At 35.2% G+C, this 18,824-nt stretch overlaps 1 protein-coding gene across 1 annotated transcript; it reads left to right on the top strand.

Annotated features, from left to right (window-relative positions):
- The first annotated feature begins 10,793 nt into the window (after positions 1 to 10,793).
- Positions 10,794 to 11,982, top strand: LOC108965887. Its single transcript, XM_018928561.1, has one exon. It carries the CDS (start codon positions 10,845 to 10,847, stop codon positions 11,817 to 11,819), a length of 975 nt encoding a protein of 324 aa, XP_018784106.1. The 5' UTR covers positions 10,794 to 10,844; the 3' UTR covers positions 11,820 to 11,982.
- Positions 11,983 to 18,824: the final 6,842 nt, after the last annotated feature.

Raw genomic sequence — 18,824 nt, forward strand, 5'->3', positions numbered from 1 at the left:
AAGTGTATATATAATACTAGGGGACTCGGCCACGCGTTGCTATGGTATACACTTCATACTATTCATATAATAAACTATTCAATTCAGTGAAAATGTTATACTTTTTTATTATAGGAATCCCAGGGATTGTAATATACTTGAGGTTTAATTTTGAATATGTTCATAGAAATAAATTTCAGTGGAAGAATTAACGAATTTAATGCTGCTTTCCGAATGTCTGATTACCAGCCTTTCTGTCCAGTTAATAGTGCTCGCTTAATAAGGTGTCCATTTAATAGATAATTCACTGTATTTTTTAAATATGAATTGTATTTACTTCCTATCTTCTAAGTTGATTCGAATTGGACACTAAAAAATAAGCGGAGTTAACAGTCTGGACGCCCGTCCATCCGCCCGAGGAACGTGTTACTTGAGTAAAAATTAAGATATCATGATGAAGCTTGATACACATGATCCTTTAAAAGAAAGTAAGGCGAAGTTCGTTGATAGGCGTAATCGGATCATGCCAACAAAACGCCATTAAAAACGTATACAATGCAATAACTAAGCACTAAAATAAGATATAGAACTCAAGCGGCACCTGTGGGTCAAAAATTTTTAAAGGATGGGCGTGGCCACAGAGACTTAAAATTTTATACCCGAAATGTAATGAGATCGTTTTATAGGAATCGGGAGAAAAAATTTGACGATGGGAGTAGCTCCGCCCACTTTTAAGTAAAATTAAATATCTCGGGACCCATCCTACCAATTTTGATTAAACTTCGTACGTGATATTTTTCCAATATATAAATCGGGAAGAAATTATATAACGGGATATAATTTTGCAATAATAATTCCTTTAAAGTATTCAAGTTTTTTTCACCAGTCTTTTAAGTAGATTCTTCTTACACCTAGTGAAGAAGATATAATTAAATAAATAACGTGCCAAATATTGATAAGTTTTGTGGTCTTTAATGATTTTCGTGACAATGTTCTTTAATGATATTTATTATCCACCATATCTCTGACTGAATATCAGCCCTTTAACGGTCCTCGTATTTAGTTTAATCATTTTCGATCATTTCGAAAAAAGAAAGTATATATAAAGTAGTATAAAAGTTCTGAATATTTCATTGAACTGATGCTCTTTCTTGAATTGCTAATCACTTCTTTTTATGCCCTAAATAGGGTATAATATACATACAAATTTTGTAATACTCAGAAGTAAACGTTGGATACTCTATAAATGCTCCACATGGCGATCTGAGCCGATTTAGCCATGTCGGTTTGTCTGTATATAAACTAGTCCCTCAGTGTTTGAGTTATCGTCCTTTTTTCCCTCAAGAGACTACTCATTTGTCGGAACCGACAATATCGGACCATCTTATATGATATATCATATAGCTGTCAAACAAACTGTTCGGGTAAAATCAAGTTCACCATACAAAAACCTTATTATTTAATAAAGCAATCTCGCGAAATTCGCACAGATTATTGTCCAATGCTAATCTGGGAAGATATTATTTAGATCAGTCCGCAATAGCATATAGCGCCATACGATCTGGCCGATTAAAATCAAGATTAGATATTTCTTTGTATGCCCTTCTATGCTGTGCACCTATGTATGTATTACAGATTTGGTGCAGACGAAGTTAACTTTTTTTTGTATATACTGTATTTCTCTGTTTGACACTGTTTTTACCTTTAGAAAACTCATTATAAATTCATCGATAGAATTTGGCAAAATTACAATTTCCAAAACATAATTAAATATGTTTTTCGAACTCGATTTAGCCATCCAGATTCATTCCTACCATTATTTTATTGCAATATAAATCGTATTCATTAGAGAGGACTGAAGATAATTTTTGTCGATTGCTTGACAATTCTGATTAATTTTGCAATCTTTTGAATGTTCAGTGTTCCCTTTCAAGCGCGAATTCTTAGTGTTTTAGTTTTATTAATGAAAGAAACCGCATTTCAAAGCAAATCTTTCGAATATACATTGTTTGGCCATCTTTTGGCATACTAAACACTTGTGCTTTAAGGTTTTTTTGTAGAGTATTTAGAGCTGCATTCGGCTAGTGATCAACACATCTATCCAAACGTTCGAACAAGGAAAAAAATATTCAATTCAAATGTGAAATTCAATGTTCAAAATTCAATGTTATGTTCAATCTAGACTCTAGCATTTTATAGGTTCTATGGGCCAACTCAACTCAAAAGCTTTGACCTTCACTGGTATATATTATATAAAAGTTAATTAGTTTCCCCGAATTCTCCACAGCTGCTTATTTTTAAATCAGCATGGACCCAACTATATACATTTTACACGATGGACTAAACTATGTCCATTGTACAATTATTTCTGATTACTTTGAAATTGCTTTCATTAAATTTATGTACACTTTCAACTGGAAATTAAATAAGCACTTTAATTGCTTCCCCGGATTCAGTTCGAAAGCACTCAAAAGTTTAGCTGACTCTTATTAGCCAACACATACTCTTAGTTATTAAGTTATAAACATTTACACACATGCCAGAGTCACAATCGGCACCCTCGCCAATTTAAACTTACACCATAAACTGTCTAAACAAGTGAGCTAACCATAAAGTTGTTGTGTCAACCACTGCACTGAAAACTTTTAACAATCGATTCCCCCCGAGCACGGAAAAAACTATGAGAACGCAATGAAGTGAAACCGATCCCAATGGGAGCATAAGCAGCATAACAGTAAATTGTATGGAACTCAGTTATAAGCAAAAATAAAGGCAAAACTGCAAACAAACTCTGGGTATTGAGGCAAAACTGTCAAGTTAAAATGAAAACAAAAACAAACAAAAAAAAAAATGATTGAAAAAGAGGGAAAAAGCATTTGCTATATAAATTTATTGGTAAAAGATACACTTATTGTGCCTAGACTCAAAGGAGTTTAAATACAAAAAAGTTGCCCGGATTTGATTTTGATGAATGAATTGTTATTGTTTTTATAAGTGTAATGCTTGTATGGCCACATTCCTTTTATTTTAACAATTACGGAGAATCAAATGTACAATTTAAGCTTTTATAACCTCAGGTAGGCTTCCGATGGCTTGGAACGTAAGCTTTTATACATAGTGGATTAAAAGCAAGCAAAATGAGGATTTCTTCGTAAATATTTAGCCATTTTGTTCTCCTATACGTATGTATATTCGCCATCTTCTGCAAATAATTGCATTACTAGTTGCAATTGTTTTCCATTTTGAAAACTTTCAAATGAGTATATGAATAAATATCAAAAATTTACGTCATTCTTCAGATGAAAAGCAGAAAATCTTCTCGAGGTTTGAGCTTTCGGTTATAACCGAGTTTACAATAGTACGTCAGTTGTTCTTCCTTTTCACTGTTTGCCGCAAGCTCCAGGTGCAGCCAGGTCCTTCTCCAATTGGTCTTTCCAACGATGAGGATCCCTTCCTCTTCTTCTGTCGCTGAACTATGTCAATTTCATCATATAACTCGTGCAACTTGTCGTTCCATCGAATGCGATATTAGCCGTTGCCATGCGCAAAGGACCAAAAATATTCCGCAGAACCTTTCTTTCGAAAACTCGTGACGCCGACTAATCAGGTGTTGTCATCGTCCATCCCCCTGCACCATTCAGCGGGACGGGGATGATGAGTGACTTGTAGAATTTGGTCTTTGTTCGTCGAGAGAGGACTGTACTTTTGCCTGCTCAGTCCGAAGTAGTAACTCTTCTGCGTTAGATTTCGAGGCTGACATTGTTGTTGGTGGTAATACTCGTTCTAAGATAGACGACTTGGAAGTTATAACTATCAACAGTGACGTGTGGACCAAATCGCGAATGCAACAACTGTTTGTTTGACGACAGGAGATATTGCGTCTTACCATCGTTCACTATCGGACCCATTTGCTTCGCTTCTTTGTCCAACTTGCAGAAATCAGAACTAACAGCGCGGTGTAGGCCAGCTGCTATACACTCTTGTAGAAGATTCTTCTTATCTTCCCTATTCAGATCTGCAGCTCGATTTATTTTCTCCAGGAATAGATTGAAGAAGTCGCTCGATAGAGAGTCGCCTTGTATGAAACCTCGTTTGGTATCGAACGGCTCGGAAAGATCCTTCCAGAAATTGGCAGAGCGTTTGGTAATACTCAACATCAGTTTATACAGCCGTATTAGCTTTGTGGGGTACTAAATTTAAACAGCGCAGCGTAAAGCCAACTTTTTCTCGGGTCTTTCCAAGATTGGACGCATGGTGAATATCTGGTCAGTTGTTGTTTTGTTTTCCAGGGCTGATAAGTTCAAATAAGTTTACTGACAATGTGGTTTAATCTTTCATATTACGTTCGATAGAACTTTATATTCAATGTTGAGGGGGGCTTATCCAATGGTAGTTGGCGCTGGGATGAAATTTCTGGAGAAAGTGACTTGTAGTCTTTCTTTGTGTCGACAGATAATTGAAATATCAGAAATCTGCACTTAATTTATTTAGAAAAATTATAAACCGATCGAGTCCTATTTTGGTGCTCAAACTAATATCCTTTTGCAATCAACCGTACTGTCTAAATCAATACATCTTTATGTGAAAAAAAAATTTCATAAATGTTCAGTAATATGTATAGACAATTATGTATTATTATTATTTTTGGGAAAAGCTAATTACCAAAATACGTATTTAGTTGCATATCATCATACCTTGGATAAGTGAGATTAAATTTGTTATAATCTTAAATGTACTGAATCGCGAGCAGTTAATTCACTTAATATTTTATATGAGGGTCTTCATTTTATAATTAAGTAAGGAACATATGGTGGTTACATAGAGGTAACGCACTTACTGTTAGATAAATTTGTGATGAAGCTAAGTAGAAGATACAAATTGTATTACCTTCAATGGAATTTGGGTCTGGTTATGGACCGCTCTCATCACCAAGGTAAAGGCACAGTTCTCAAATGTATCTCCACGAAGTGGAGATGTATCTGCTTGAGCCTCACATGTGTTACGCTTAACTATTATGCCTAACTTTTGTTTTAACACCATAAACTTGTCTTACATAATATACAAAGTAAATATGCTGACATATTTACAACATCGAAGGTATTCCCCATTAGCACCGGAAGTGTTCCTACACTTGAAGTTGAAGTGATGTGTATTTCATTTACTTATTTACAAGGAAAACTGATGAGTGGCTAATTATTTTCACATGTAACCGTGTAAAGTAAATAGTTCCATAGGTGTGCGGCGGTCTACAAGGCCAATGCTTATTTTTATATATAAAGAGAGGTGTATTTACATATTTATCTGTATATATTGTTGTGTTTAAAGATGGAAAACTACTGTGTGGGGAAATCTGCATAATTACCCTTCAGCCCTTCTGTGGGAAATTACACCCGAAAATGCTTGGTTTTGTAGAAAGTTACAAAAGAGTAATGAGAGCACTTAGTTTTGTGGACACAAAAGCGGAAATTTTGTATCATGAAATATATATGGACATACATACATATTTTTAATATTAATGTACTATATAATATATTTATTGGGTGCCACCGCACTTAACAAGGGGTATATTATTTTCGCGAATACCTTTTCTAAGGCCAACTATAAATATTATAAATTCAAAATTTTAGGAATCGAGATATCTGAAAAACTTACCCGTCGCAAAAACCGTTTTTTTTTTTTATATTCAGTGTTAGAGAGATAATTTACGAATTATTTACTGGATGATTTGAACAAAAACATGCGACAAGTTCGACTCTCAAAACTGGTTCGCAAAATCTCTCGCTAATTTAAAGTAGAGTTTCGAAATTATTTTTGGTTAGATTTTTATATCTTCAAAGGGTATATTAAGTTGGCACGAAGTTTGTAACACCCAGAAGGAAACGGGACAGATTCTATAAAATATATATACATATAAATGATCCGCTTGACAAGCTAAATCCCTTTCTCCATTTCCAACTGTCTGTATATACGCGAAGTAGTCCTTCAGATGTCTCTCTATGTCTCAGATGGACCATCCTTTGGGTTCAATTTTCGATGACTCATTCGAGCATTTCGACTCCAAGACGGGAATTGAAGCAGGAATGTCGGCGTATACTTTAAACTTAACATATCTCCACAGGCAAGAGTCTAATGCTTTGTCGCTTGAGAATGTCGAACGGCTTCAATTTTACCACAAGCCGTATTTTGTATGCTTTCAATTTAAAATCTCGACGTAAAATGCATCAAGTCGTTCCATGAAATTAGTCTGATTCCTTACTTTGGTATAACCAACACACATATAGGAAATTAGTGGGCATTTTTGATATTACCTACCAGCACTATGCGCCACCGATAAACCCACCGACATCGTGCTTCACTTAGCCAAATGATTCCGCGCCACAAAATATCACGCAAGCACGGCGCACGTCCCATATTCGCCCATTTTCAAGAGCGTGCAGAGCATTTCAATATTGTTAAACCCGACATAGTTTGCCAATAAACTTGCAACTAAGTGCGCGTACTTGAAAATTCCTTTGTCGCATTCGCTATGCAGACGACCGAAAGTAAATACTAAGTAAGTGGAAGCTGCAAATTGGCGCATCCGCCAAACTGAAGCTGCATGGCCTGTTCAGGCGCTTAAGTGAGCCAACGGAAATTGCTGCAATAATAGGACACATTTTCACACTTTCGACTGGTTTGGCATGTAAATGGCTAACATGGCGATTCACTCGAACTACAAACTATTCCAAAATACATATTGTCCACACATACACACGTAGCGAACCATTTAGCTACTCTCCAAATACAAGTTACTATCACTTTGTGTCGATGCTTGAAAGTTCATTTCTGGAAATGTATGTATGTATGTATCGTTGTACTGACATATGTAAATACACACACTTCGGAATGTAAGCACATATCTTGCTGGCATTCAAGTGCCATAAACTAAATATTTTCTTTTTACAAATAACATTTTGTTTTGTGCTGACAAATGCTCAAAGCAAACAAATGGCGGCCTTGAACTGAATTGCCCGAAAGCAGTGTTGCCTTTCGATAATTGAAGGCATTGCAGACTCACTCAAATGCAGTTCTTTATATGTCGCGCACCTCTCCGTATATTAACATTGCATTACCTTTATCACCGCCGTCGGCATTTATTTAGCGAAATTTTCCTAGTTTTTTTTTTTTTTTTTTTGCGTCGCGAAAAATTTTCCTCTTTTGAACCTCCAGTAGTCCATAGTAAAACGTTGGGATTTTTGCGTGGGCTCTTCTCTGCATTGTCCAGCCGTTAAACTGCCATATGTCAATTAACTCTGTTAATTATTTTGTAAGATATATGGAAAATCCTTTTATGTACATCCGCATAACGGAACGGTAGCGGCAGGGTGTGGCACCTTTGTGGGAGAAGTTAACGCACATCGCGGATTTGTGGCATTAAAGGCGCCGGAAAGAGTTTTAGCGAAAAATTCACTAAAAACAAAGGTATATAAAAAAGGGTTTAATTTTTAAAAACATGAACTAATTAAAAACAAGGGAGATCACATGTTCGAAATATTCAAGTTTTCGAATACCCATGAAGTATAAGTTAATATATTTTTATACACTTAAATTCACATTTTATTGTTGTTTCGTATAAACAATATTAAACATTACGAAAATCTTCTCCTGCCAGTTCAGCTTCATGTAGATTTGTAGGAGCAAGGAAAATTAAGAATAACCCTTTAATTTGTAAGTTTTTCTCCCTTACAAACGATATTATCTTAAAAACACCAAATTTTAGAAAAACTAGAATAAAGATCTTCTCTAGAGCAACTCTGTAAAAATTTCAACTATTACCTCCCAGAATGCCTAAAAGATAGGCACCAATTTCGTTTAATGTAAACGACTCCTTGAACGTAAAATACGTTTTTTTTTTTTTTTTTGTTGATTTTTGAAGACGCATTTTATTTAATAAATAAAAACGAAATCATTTTAAAAATTATCGATCCCTTTGCTTCGTAACTGATCTCTAGAAGGAAGTCGAATGACTAGTAAAAATTTAGATTTTTGACAAATAGTAGTTGTTCTCCAAAAAATGGTTTTTTTTTACGAAAAATATGTACAACTCCGAGTGATTTAGTTTTTTGTTTTGTAAATTTCAATATATTTGAAATTTAATTATTTTTTTATATGTAAACAGATCCACATATAAAAAACGATAATAGATAAATGAATTAAAATCCAAATTTAAATACTAATTAAATTGAAAAGGAAGTTCTAGCGAGTGGTATCTTTTCAATCATCTACGTTGTAAACTATTGCCCAGCAGTTGAATTTTCATGATTCTGCTTTACAGTAAACAACTTAATATCCTGATGAAGGACATTGTAATCTTCAGACTGAGGCGGGATGTTGGCCTAAGGAGCTAGTAAAGCTGCGCTACTTTAATCATAGCTGAGATCTATTTGTTTTTACATGATATTTCCAATTACGCCTCTTATCAGTTGTAATCCCCACATTTTTTGTGCATGTGTTTGTTGGTAACAACTTACCATATAAAGCCACTTGAGTTCAATTTTCGTGATTGTGGATATATACTACTACCGCGGACTTTTAGGTATTGATATCAATGTTCCATTTGGCGAGCCACAGTTCTCGAGCATTCAGTTGCATTTGCCGTTTTCTGGAAGCAGATGCCAGACTTTTTCAAATGCTTGGCGGAAATGCAGGAGCAAAACAGAACAGTATTTATTATTTTCAATAGCATCAGTGCTAACCTATTACATGGTTCAATTGTGCTTGGAAATTTTCTGAAGCCAAACTGAAGATTCAACATAAGCTGTTTGTCTTCCAACACCGAAAAAAGCCTATGTAAAAATATTCTTTCGAACACGACAATGTACATAATAAATTTAGATTGTTTGAAAAAAGGTGATCACTACTTATATTTGATTTCAAAATTTCAGAATGCTTACTTACTAGATCGAGATATTCAAGGTGCGGCTCATTTTCCTACTTTGGAACACCCTACTCATTACTTATTTCTTTTTGTTTTGAATCAGCATTGAGAACACGTCTCTTACTTTTTTCTTAATAAAGTTTCACTTAAGTGGTTACTAGGGTAAAAAAAGATTTTCTTCAAGAATATCTTTCTCATATAAAAAATGAAATACAAAACTAGAACATTGTGACGCCATTTCCCGTGACCCCTCGGAAAAAAGATGCGCCCGCATTAGCAGGATAACCTCTTACAGGATCATCTAAAGTGAAAAAATACGTGATTAAGTTAAAACCTAAGCTTTGAAATTGGAAAAAGAAAAAAATGAAAGTTTTGGCGAACGCGAAAATTTTCTTTTTCAAATAGTTGTAATCGAAGAAAATGAAATTCGTCCAAGTCAATAAGAATTGTATAATATCTCAAAGACTTGTGCAAAATTTCATGAAGATCGGCTTAGTACTTCTCGAAAAGTCTTCTCACCACTCTTCTGAAACCCAGTTTCGAGAAAAATGCGTTTAAGACCGCGCACTTAGATCAGCTAGCCTCGAGCGCACAAATTCTCTACAAAACTATTACTAGGATCAATTTTACACGACAATATTCTAGAGATATTATAGAATTAAATAGGATAATAAATGAACGTGCTGAATCATTTTCCTTGTTGGAACATCCTACGCAAGACCTCTAGATATTGTTTCTGGAGCGAAGTAATATATTTATATACAATTGTGCTGAGGATAACCTAAAAATGTCAATGTGTTCAATTTTAATAAAGAATGTTCTATGAAACAATTGTTAACCATTTTTCTTTATTTTTCTATTTTTCTTACTTTTATTATCTGACCCTTAAATACGATTGCTAAAAACAAAAAAAAGAAACAAATGTGTTCTTTTAAAAATGAAAACGCAGTCATATAATACATATGATTATAGATACAAAACAAAGAAACCGTAATATATTGTATTTAAATTAGCAAGCCCCTCTGACCATCTTCGTGCATATTGGAAACTCATTAAAGTCCAATCAAATGTTTACATAATATTCGAAAAGAATTGTGGATATTGCGAAAGAAATATGCGTATGAACAATGTGAACCGTGATTAGTGTGCCAAATACTATTTTTGTGGTCGAACCAGCCAAAGGACCAAAGAACGAAACACTCTACAAAATGCATGCTCATCTACAAATACAATGTACAGTCGGGGAAAAAAATTCTGAATAAGCAATATGTTAACATGAGCGTTAGCTGATAGATGCTTTTGACGAACTAGCATGTACCAACAACAACAACGCGAAGCGGCTTAGACCAGGTTAATAGGCAAGGCAGACAAGGCAATATCTGTCTGCGCCAACGAAAAGGTGGCAACATATAGTTGCAGTAACTAAGTAAACAGTCGATACCTGCTGCGACTAAATCCACGAAACGTTAAACGCGGCGACATACAGCTGCAAGGGATATACCACGGAGCCATATATGGTACCTGGAATTAGCACGCACACTATGCGTCCGATGAGTTGTCGCAGACAATAGAGCTACTAACAACAATGTGCACCTTAACAATGTAAACGCAATTGAGGAAAATGTAAATTTTGCCAAAATAAGCGGAAAAGCGAAAATTCCAAGGTTAACGATATTTGCTTTTCCATGAAACTGCCTTAGTGTCAAGCGTCGCAGGCAGGTAAGAAACGATTTCGCGAAACCTATGCGACGCGGCTGTCAAAGCCGCCAAAGGCAGCGCTCGCTCACACATTACCTCGCGCAGGTAGGTCTCAAGACTGTGGCTTCAAGGTATAAATACCCGTACCACTGCGTAGGTCAGTCATTATCGAACGAGCAGCGCATGAGTAGCACACGCATTTAGGAAGAGAATTTACTTTTTGCAATTTCAAAATATTAGTTTTAACAAAATGGGTTGCACAGCGAGCAATTTTTCATACGACACTAGTTTTGACAAAGCTATGCCTGTCCGCTCAATACCGCATAAACGTAACTTTAGCAGCCGCGTCGACTGTACCGCCAGTAGTGGACTCTCTACGGAGCAAAGCAGTAGCAGCAGTAATACATCGGAACGTTATAGCAGTGCGAGTACGTGGAGCAGCTGTAGCACGCCACCCCCACCAAGAAGCTCCTCCACACCAACCAAAAAGAAACAAATTCTACAAAAACGACCAGCTTTCTTGAAGCTCTGCCGCAAGGACATGCCGAAAGCGCTGGCGCGTCTAACCCTCAGCGACAAACAAAAGCCACAACAAGAGACACCGCCACCAGTGCAACACAAACGCATAACGGAACATTCCATTGGCTACTTCACTGGTTCCACTGATGATTTGGATAGCAGTTGCAGCAGTTTCAATTACAATGACCTATTATTACACACAAAGGACATGAACCCATCAAGTGATATGAGCAGTACTTGCAAACAGAGTGATTGTGACAGTGTCACCTCATCGGAGCGCAGTGACAGTCAACCCGTTTCGAATTTAAAAATGGAGATCCTAATGATGCGCGAGAATGTGCAATTAATGCCGAAGACTTCGTCGCCATTTTGTACACGCCGCGATTTGTCTTCGTGCAGCAGTGGAGTGAGTTATGTGAACATTGCGCCGCCCTCGGATACTTATTGCCTATGGCGCCAATATCTACAGGATGCACCAGCCTACTCATTTGGCAACGTCACCGCCATACCCGAAGCCATTGCCGGCCAATTTAGTCCAGATGATCATCCGGCTTATACCAAACTGCAGAATTTCGAATGTGTCAGCGCGCCAAAACGTTATCGTATACATCCCAAAAAGGGCAAGCACGCCGCGACTAGTGTTCCACTAGCTGCGATAGTGCCTGTTTGTGGCGTAACAGGCGCCATCATCTCGACTGAATTGTGAACACGCGACTCCGCTCGACGCGGAATCGTCGTTGTCTCACAGACGGTGAGCATGGATAGATAAGGAGATGAGTGATGTGACGATTGATCTTAAAGGATTTTAAAACTACCTCAATGTGCCTTTTTATGCTGTGATTTTGGACTATTGCTGGCTGGAAGTAACTGACAAGACCAAATATGTTTTAAATATATTAGATTTAATGTATATATGTATATTAATTTTGTTTGGTTTTAAGTGTTACAATATATATGAAATTGAAATATTTTCTTTATACAAATATTTTATGTTTTAATTAAATATTTTTTTTCTTTTTGTTGTGCATATATTTTATAGCACTTCATTATTAGGTAGATAAAGTAAATTTTACTGGTCCTAAGTCAGGTCGAACTCTTTTGTCCTTACTTTCCATAATCATCGATATTATGATTTATATTTTCTTTCTTTTCACAATCACGAGCAGATCCAAAAGTTCCAAGGATTGATCCAATGTTCATGCAGCTTAGTTACTACAAAAGTAACTAACTCGTCCTCCGTTCATTTTCTAGATTTTTAAAATTTAGTGATCGAAAAATTAATAATAACCACGTAAGGATTTCGATAAGTCCAAAAAAATAAAAACATAGATTTATAGCGAAATCGATAGCTTAGAGTTTACACCGTATGGCGTTAGATTTTTAATGACTTGAAAAGTCATTGTATGATATGAACCACTGCGGTCAATAATCTACAATTTTTTTCTTCAGTATATGGAATTCATGTTAAAGCTCATTCAATTTTATTAAATATAGCTTAATTAGTTTTAAAAATAATGGAATTTAAATGCTTAAATGCATCTTGCTGAAACCACACAGAGTTGAAAGAAATTCTCATTCGTCGTAATTCTCAATAGAAAAACTCTCTCAACATGCTCAAGTAATGGTCTCCAGTAACCGTGACGGTGTGACTGTTTTCTTCGAAGAAGTAGGACCCGACAATGCAGCGTGATGAAACTGCACACCACACTGTTACACGAAGTGGACGCAATTCCATCTCATGGAGTATCTGTGGGTTGGAAGCACTCCATATTCGACAATTTTGTTTGTTTATATTGCCGTTTGAATCGAAATGCGCCTCGTCAGACATGAAAAGACAGTTCAACATGTTTCCATCCATCGAAATGGTGGAATTTGAAGCATCTTCTGGAAAAATTCCAAGCGAATCGGCAAGACTGTCTGCTTACACCCATTTGAGCAGATAAGCTTCTTGTCGAAACACGTGGATTGTTTTGTATGGCAGCAGCTACAGCAGCGATTGTTTCCTCCGCTTGTTGTATTTGTTTGAAAATTTGTATTTACCCAATGTTGAGATCTCAAGTCATCAATTTGGTTTATAACCAAAATAAATTAAAATTATAATAACAATAAATTTTTTTCCAAAAATTTCAGAATTTCTTTGTTAAAATGTAGTGTATACTTGTAAGAATAATAAAATTGTAATAAAGTATTTAATTTTTTATATGAGAAATAATTGGAGAAAAAAAGACTGCTACACGAAGAAATCCATGCAACCACTTAAACATATAAAATATTCGAAATCTTTGACTTTTTACTCATTGGCACGAATTCCTTGTTTTTTTTACGATTTTTATATTCTCTTTAGCTTCAAAATAAAAATGTAATTTTGTCAGATTTTCAAAAATTCAAAAAAGCTTGTGTCTAGTCATAGCAGGGTGTAATTTGTTTGGATTTCAGTTCTGATACTGAAATCTATAGTCAAAAGTTCAACTATGCCGCACTGGCAGTAATACACTCAAAAGTAAAATTTTGACAAAGAATTTGTTTTTTTAGTTTGACGTTTAAGAAATTTGAATTTTTTTTAAAACAATTTTGCAAATAAAGCATGAGTTTTCAATTAAAACTTCTATGATATCTTAAAAATATATTCCAAATAATAAATTGTAAATTGCATATGAAGGTTGATCCATTTCGAGGTTACCTACTTCTTTAACCCTCTCATGCCCGAATTAAAATAGGCGGAGCTAAAACATTTTTTACGACAGCCGTAACTCAAGTAAAAAGCGATAAAAACTTCAAAGTCCTTATTGTCCTGGTACGTTAGTCTAAAGCCAACAGCACTTTTACAAAATTATTGTAAACAAACGAAACACTTTTCCAATGACTTATTTTTAATTTAATAAGTATCTTACCTTTATTTATTTATATTGTTCCATTGATTTTACAATAAAACCGCTATTTTAATTTTTTTAAACACTTTTTGCGTAAACGCCTTCTTTCGCGATCTTGACAATTCGCAATCTTGACTATTTCAATCTACGAAAAACGCCTACTGAATGAACCCTTGCATAGCTTACAATAGAACAATTCGCTGTCAGCTTACACAATACACCAGACTAGATAATCCAAAAAACCACGCGTCAAAAAAATTTAAATACAGAACTTAGAAGCATATACGGGAAAGATTTAAAGAAAAAACACAGAAACTTCAAGTTTAACGAAGAATGTTAATAATCATACGAACGAACATTCATTGTTTCTTTCAAATGTTGGTCGTGGCTATGCCTCATAAGGTCCATCCGTTGAGTCCAATTTTCGATGACTCGTTCGAGCATTTCGAGCATAACTTACGGATGACATGCATTATGTTTTGTTCCAAAGTCTGTATCGAAATGGGATTGTGCGCATGGGCTTTAAACTTTACATGTCCGCCACAGCAAAAATGTTTAACGGTGTGAATACACACGATCATGGTGGCCAATTGAGCGGCCCAAAACTTGAAATTATCTGCTCATCTAAGTTTTTTCTCAACACATTTATTGAAGAAATATGGATCGGTAATTCCACCAATTCCATCCACTCTTTAATCTCTTCATGTTGTCCTTCGTTCCAAACGCGGTAATTTTGCTTCTTAGCCAGAAATGGAAATCGTCGCTGAATAAAATTAGGCTCGACAACGTCGGATCTTCTTGGAACTTTTCAAGAGCTTCAGTTCTTGTACAAGTTGTATTTTGTACGATTTCAAATCACGAACTCGACGTAAAATGCGTCAAATCGTTCTATACGTCAGTCCGAGTTGCTGCGATAGGCGTCGAATCTACTATCCACGGTCGCCGTGAACACTCTCAGCTACGGCTGCTATATTTTCTTCACTGCGTGCTGGACATGGTTAATTCGTTCGAATATGATCCAATAATGAATACTGGCCATAAGTTAAGAGAAACGCGCATAACACATTCTGTACAGAACGTGAATTTTCGAGGTAAAGATGAACGAATTGTAAATGTTATCCAGGCGTAAGTCTTTCGTTGATAATATACTAAACAATAGTGAACAAAAATAACATGACAGCTTGTTTTCAAAAAAGCCTATTGAGAAAATTACCTCTATTTGGATCGCCCGCTTTATTTGAAATATATGAAATTCGCAGCGGAAAGCACTAATTAGTCACAAGTCTCTTTCAAAGTACTTTTTATACAAAATTTTCAGAATTGCATTTCTATCCAAACAATTTCTGAAGAATATACAAAACTAACTTACAGATTCAATGATTTGATCTAAAATAATTAAACATTAATTTCCGGTAACTTATTCACTACTACAATACAAATCCTTCCTCTACTATTAAGCCAATTATTTCTTTATTTCCGCATCCTTCTTGCTGCATGCAATTCCGTGCTTTTATTGCATGATATCATCTCCTCAATAGCTTTTACATTATGACAGTAGCACACAACCATTCCATTTAACTGTAAATTGGCTATATTTCGCTGCAAGTGACGGAAATGAAAATGATAAAATAAAATATTTTATTTAATTTAATTAAACTAAAATTCCCCAGTAGGGAAACGCACACTGTAATAGAAACTACGAAAATAATATAACAAAAGCACAAACGTTTCGGGAAGTGTTGCGCAAAAAGCGGTCAACGTTTCCCCATGGAAGCTTAATTAATTATAAGCGCCGAAATGGAAAGAGAAAGAGGAAAGGGAATAAATGCCAAAATTATTGCCCCAAAGGAAGTATGGCCGAAATGAGCTGTTCATATATTTTATACACTACACTGACAAAGTACACACATACATAACGGTACAATAAGCCCACTTAAGAGAAACTGACCTTGCGCCTCTCATGTGGGAAAGAGATTTTATAGCTGTGGGTAGACAGAGAACACATTAATTACTCACACTATCGCCGTTATTGCTTCTCTCGAAAAATGCTAATTGAATTCGATGCGGGAAATACAATTAATTAATATTATAATTACAACTTGTATGAGGTAATTGCGTCGTGCATTACTACGGATTGTCTTCGATAGTTGATATTTTGGGTTAGAAAGCAGAATTGCGATAAGAGTGGGATATGTTTCTTGTGTTTGAATACTTTCACATAAAATATTATAATTATTATATTAAAAAATAACTTTGCAAATTTATTTACTGCGTGAATATACTTCAATGTAAATTTATAGTATATATTGGGTAGTCGAAAAAGTCTTTTGGTATTTCTAATCAAACTTCAACTTAATTTTATATTTTTAAATAAACAATTATGTACCACTTTGGTCAAGCACTATTTGCAATTTTTCCTAGAGACATTATTCCATCAGTTTAAAACTTTTCTGGTTTCTCGACGAAAAACTGCGATAAGTAATTTTCACATGCTTCCCTTGAAGCCAACTTACTCCATTAACGAAGTTCTGCTTTGACCGATGCAAATGGTAGTCCGATGGTGCAAGGTCAGTGCTATATGGTTGAGGCATCAAAACTTCCCAGCCAAGCTCTACTAGTTTTTGCCGACTTATCAAATATGTGTGTGGTCTTGCGTTGTCCTAAAGGAAGACGAAGCCTTTTCTATTGATCAGTTCTAGCCAGAACACGGATTAGTTTTCGCTTGCTTATTTCAATCTCATCAGTTGTTGACAGTAAAATGTAGAATCAATCGTTCGTCCAGGAGTATTTCATAGTAGGTGATTCCTTTCTAATTCCACCAAACACTCCGCATAATCTTTCGAGGCGTCAATCCTGGATTTTCGACTGTTACCACTCCCTTCAGAAATGGGTCGATTTTATTTTGTTTCAGAAAAGAATCGCAGATGTTATTTCTTTCCATTAGATTTTTCACAGACAATTCATGTGGTCCCAAACTTCGAGCTTATGTTTTGGAGCCAACCTTTTTTAAATGGTTCAAAACCGTTTGGCGATGAATGTGAAGTTTCTTAGCGATATCACGGCTGCTTAGGTGACGGCCCTGGTAAATTTTTTTCATAATTTCATCGACTTTTTCAACAATAGGTCGACCAGAAATACGAGAATACATTTTTGTACTATCCAATATATGCGAAAAATTTCGTGCTACCTTGCAAAATGAAAAAACTTTCTGCACAAGAACTTCAGTTTAATCGGTTAGTTTGTATGACACCTATATCCCACAGTATTACGATAAAGACGGTGCCGACAAATGATTAGCCTCTTGAAGAGAAAAGGGCGTGACGACATTTCTGACTGATATCTCATAAATTGTGGGAATAGTTCCCGCAGTTACAGATGGATAGACATAGACATTGCGTAAAATGCAAAACAACGTGTCATCAAAAAAAGCAAAATTTACTTTTCTATTGCTTAGAATTCATTACATCCTATTACATACATGTAACATTAGATTTTCACTTTCCGCTGTCAGATATAACCAATATAAAACCTTTTTATACGCGAAACTCCAATTTTGTTTCAAAGTGACTGTATTATATTATATAGTTTCTCCACCCCTGTCAACTTATAAAAAGTGATGTTACGTTATTTTGCGTTTTAGGTGACGATATATACTTTCTAGGATATTTGGCGTTTTCTTTTGCATGCTTCAAACTTTGTGGCAAACTTAATATTCCAAGTTCGAGTTATAAATTTCTTTGATTTATCGAAACTTTGTGAGTGGCGAATCGAAAAAAAGAACTAACATAAAGAAAATGTATCACAAATAGAGAGAATAGCAAGTGGTTATGTGACTTCACTCAGCTATCACTTACTCTTACTCTTGTATTGAGTGCACCAGCATATATTGTTACTTTCCTATAAATTTTTTTGTCAAAAGAGCAGCACTTAAGCATAGCGCGCAAAAAAGTAGTGAATCGCAGAAAAATTAATTAAATTCATAAACATATAATTTTGCTATTCCAAAGACGTACATATGTTGGTTTTAGGTATATGAATTTTAACCTTCAATTAGTTGTAATACTTCTTAGAATAACCAGTATCCTCTTTTGCAGGTAGTCGCTCTTCGTATACATACGAAATATAGTATGTATGTATCTACAGCTGGCGACACCCGAGTTAGCATTAACATTCAGGTAAGTGCACGAATTTCCTTGGACAGGGTAAAAGCACTGAAATTTGAAAGTCGTGGAAAGAATATTTGCAGATTTTCTAAAAGAAGTTCTAAATAAGGTTTAATAAGCTCTATAACAAACTTTTGTTGATGTTTTAAAAGAAGTTTTCATAAGTTTTCTCTGTCTTATTTCACTAATTATCATAAAAATTCTGCTTGATCGGCTATTACACTGAATCTTGAATTATTTAATATTTTCATTGAAAACCCACTTCCAAGTGCCCAAAGTGGTTACAAATTCATTAAAATGTAATCAGTGACAGCTTCACTTAATACTTTTATAAGCTTCGTCAAGCATTTGCCAACAGCTGTTGTTGTAGTGAAATATTTTAAAAAACAATTTACATATTTGTAATGAACGGTATTGATTTTTGACAGCTGTCAAACACTTAAATAGTATTTTGCGCCAACACTAGAAAGTCGAAATAAAAGCAAAAGACATGAGAAGGCGAAGTACCATTTTCCTTCAGAAAAAACAAAGATAGTTTAATGAAGCAATGAGCATTAATTAAAAATAATATTTAAAACAAGCTATTTAGTTTTGTGACACTTATGTACAATTCTTCAAATATTTGTCCGACATAATTCCACAAAAAGTTCTAATATCCAATATTTACTCGAGAATAGT

Source organism: Bactrocera latifrons, unplaced genomic scaffold (genome assembly GCF_001853355.1).
Source record: "Bactrocera latifrons isolate USDA-ARS-PBARC rearing strain unplaced genomic scaffold, ASM185335v1 scaffold_15, whole genome shotgun sequence".
Lineage (NCBI taxonomy): Eukaryota > Metazoa > Arthropoda > Insecta > Diptera > Tephritidae > Bactrocera > Bactrocera latifrons.

What these genes read in the sequence shown, in the direction of transcription:
- LOC108965887 (XM_018928561.1), top strand. Translation starts at nt 10,845, where the DNA reads ATGGGTTGCACAGCGAGCAATTTTTCATACGACACTAGTTTTGACAAA.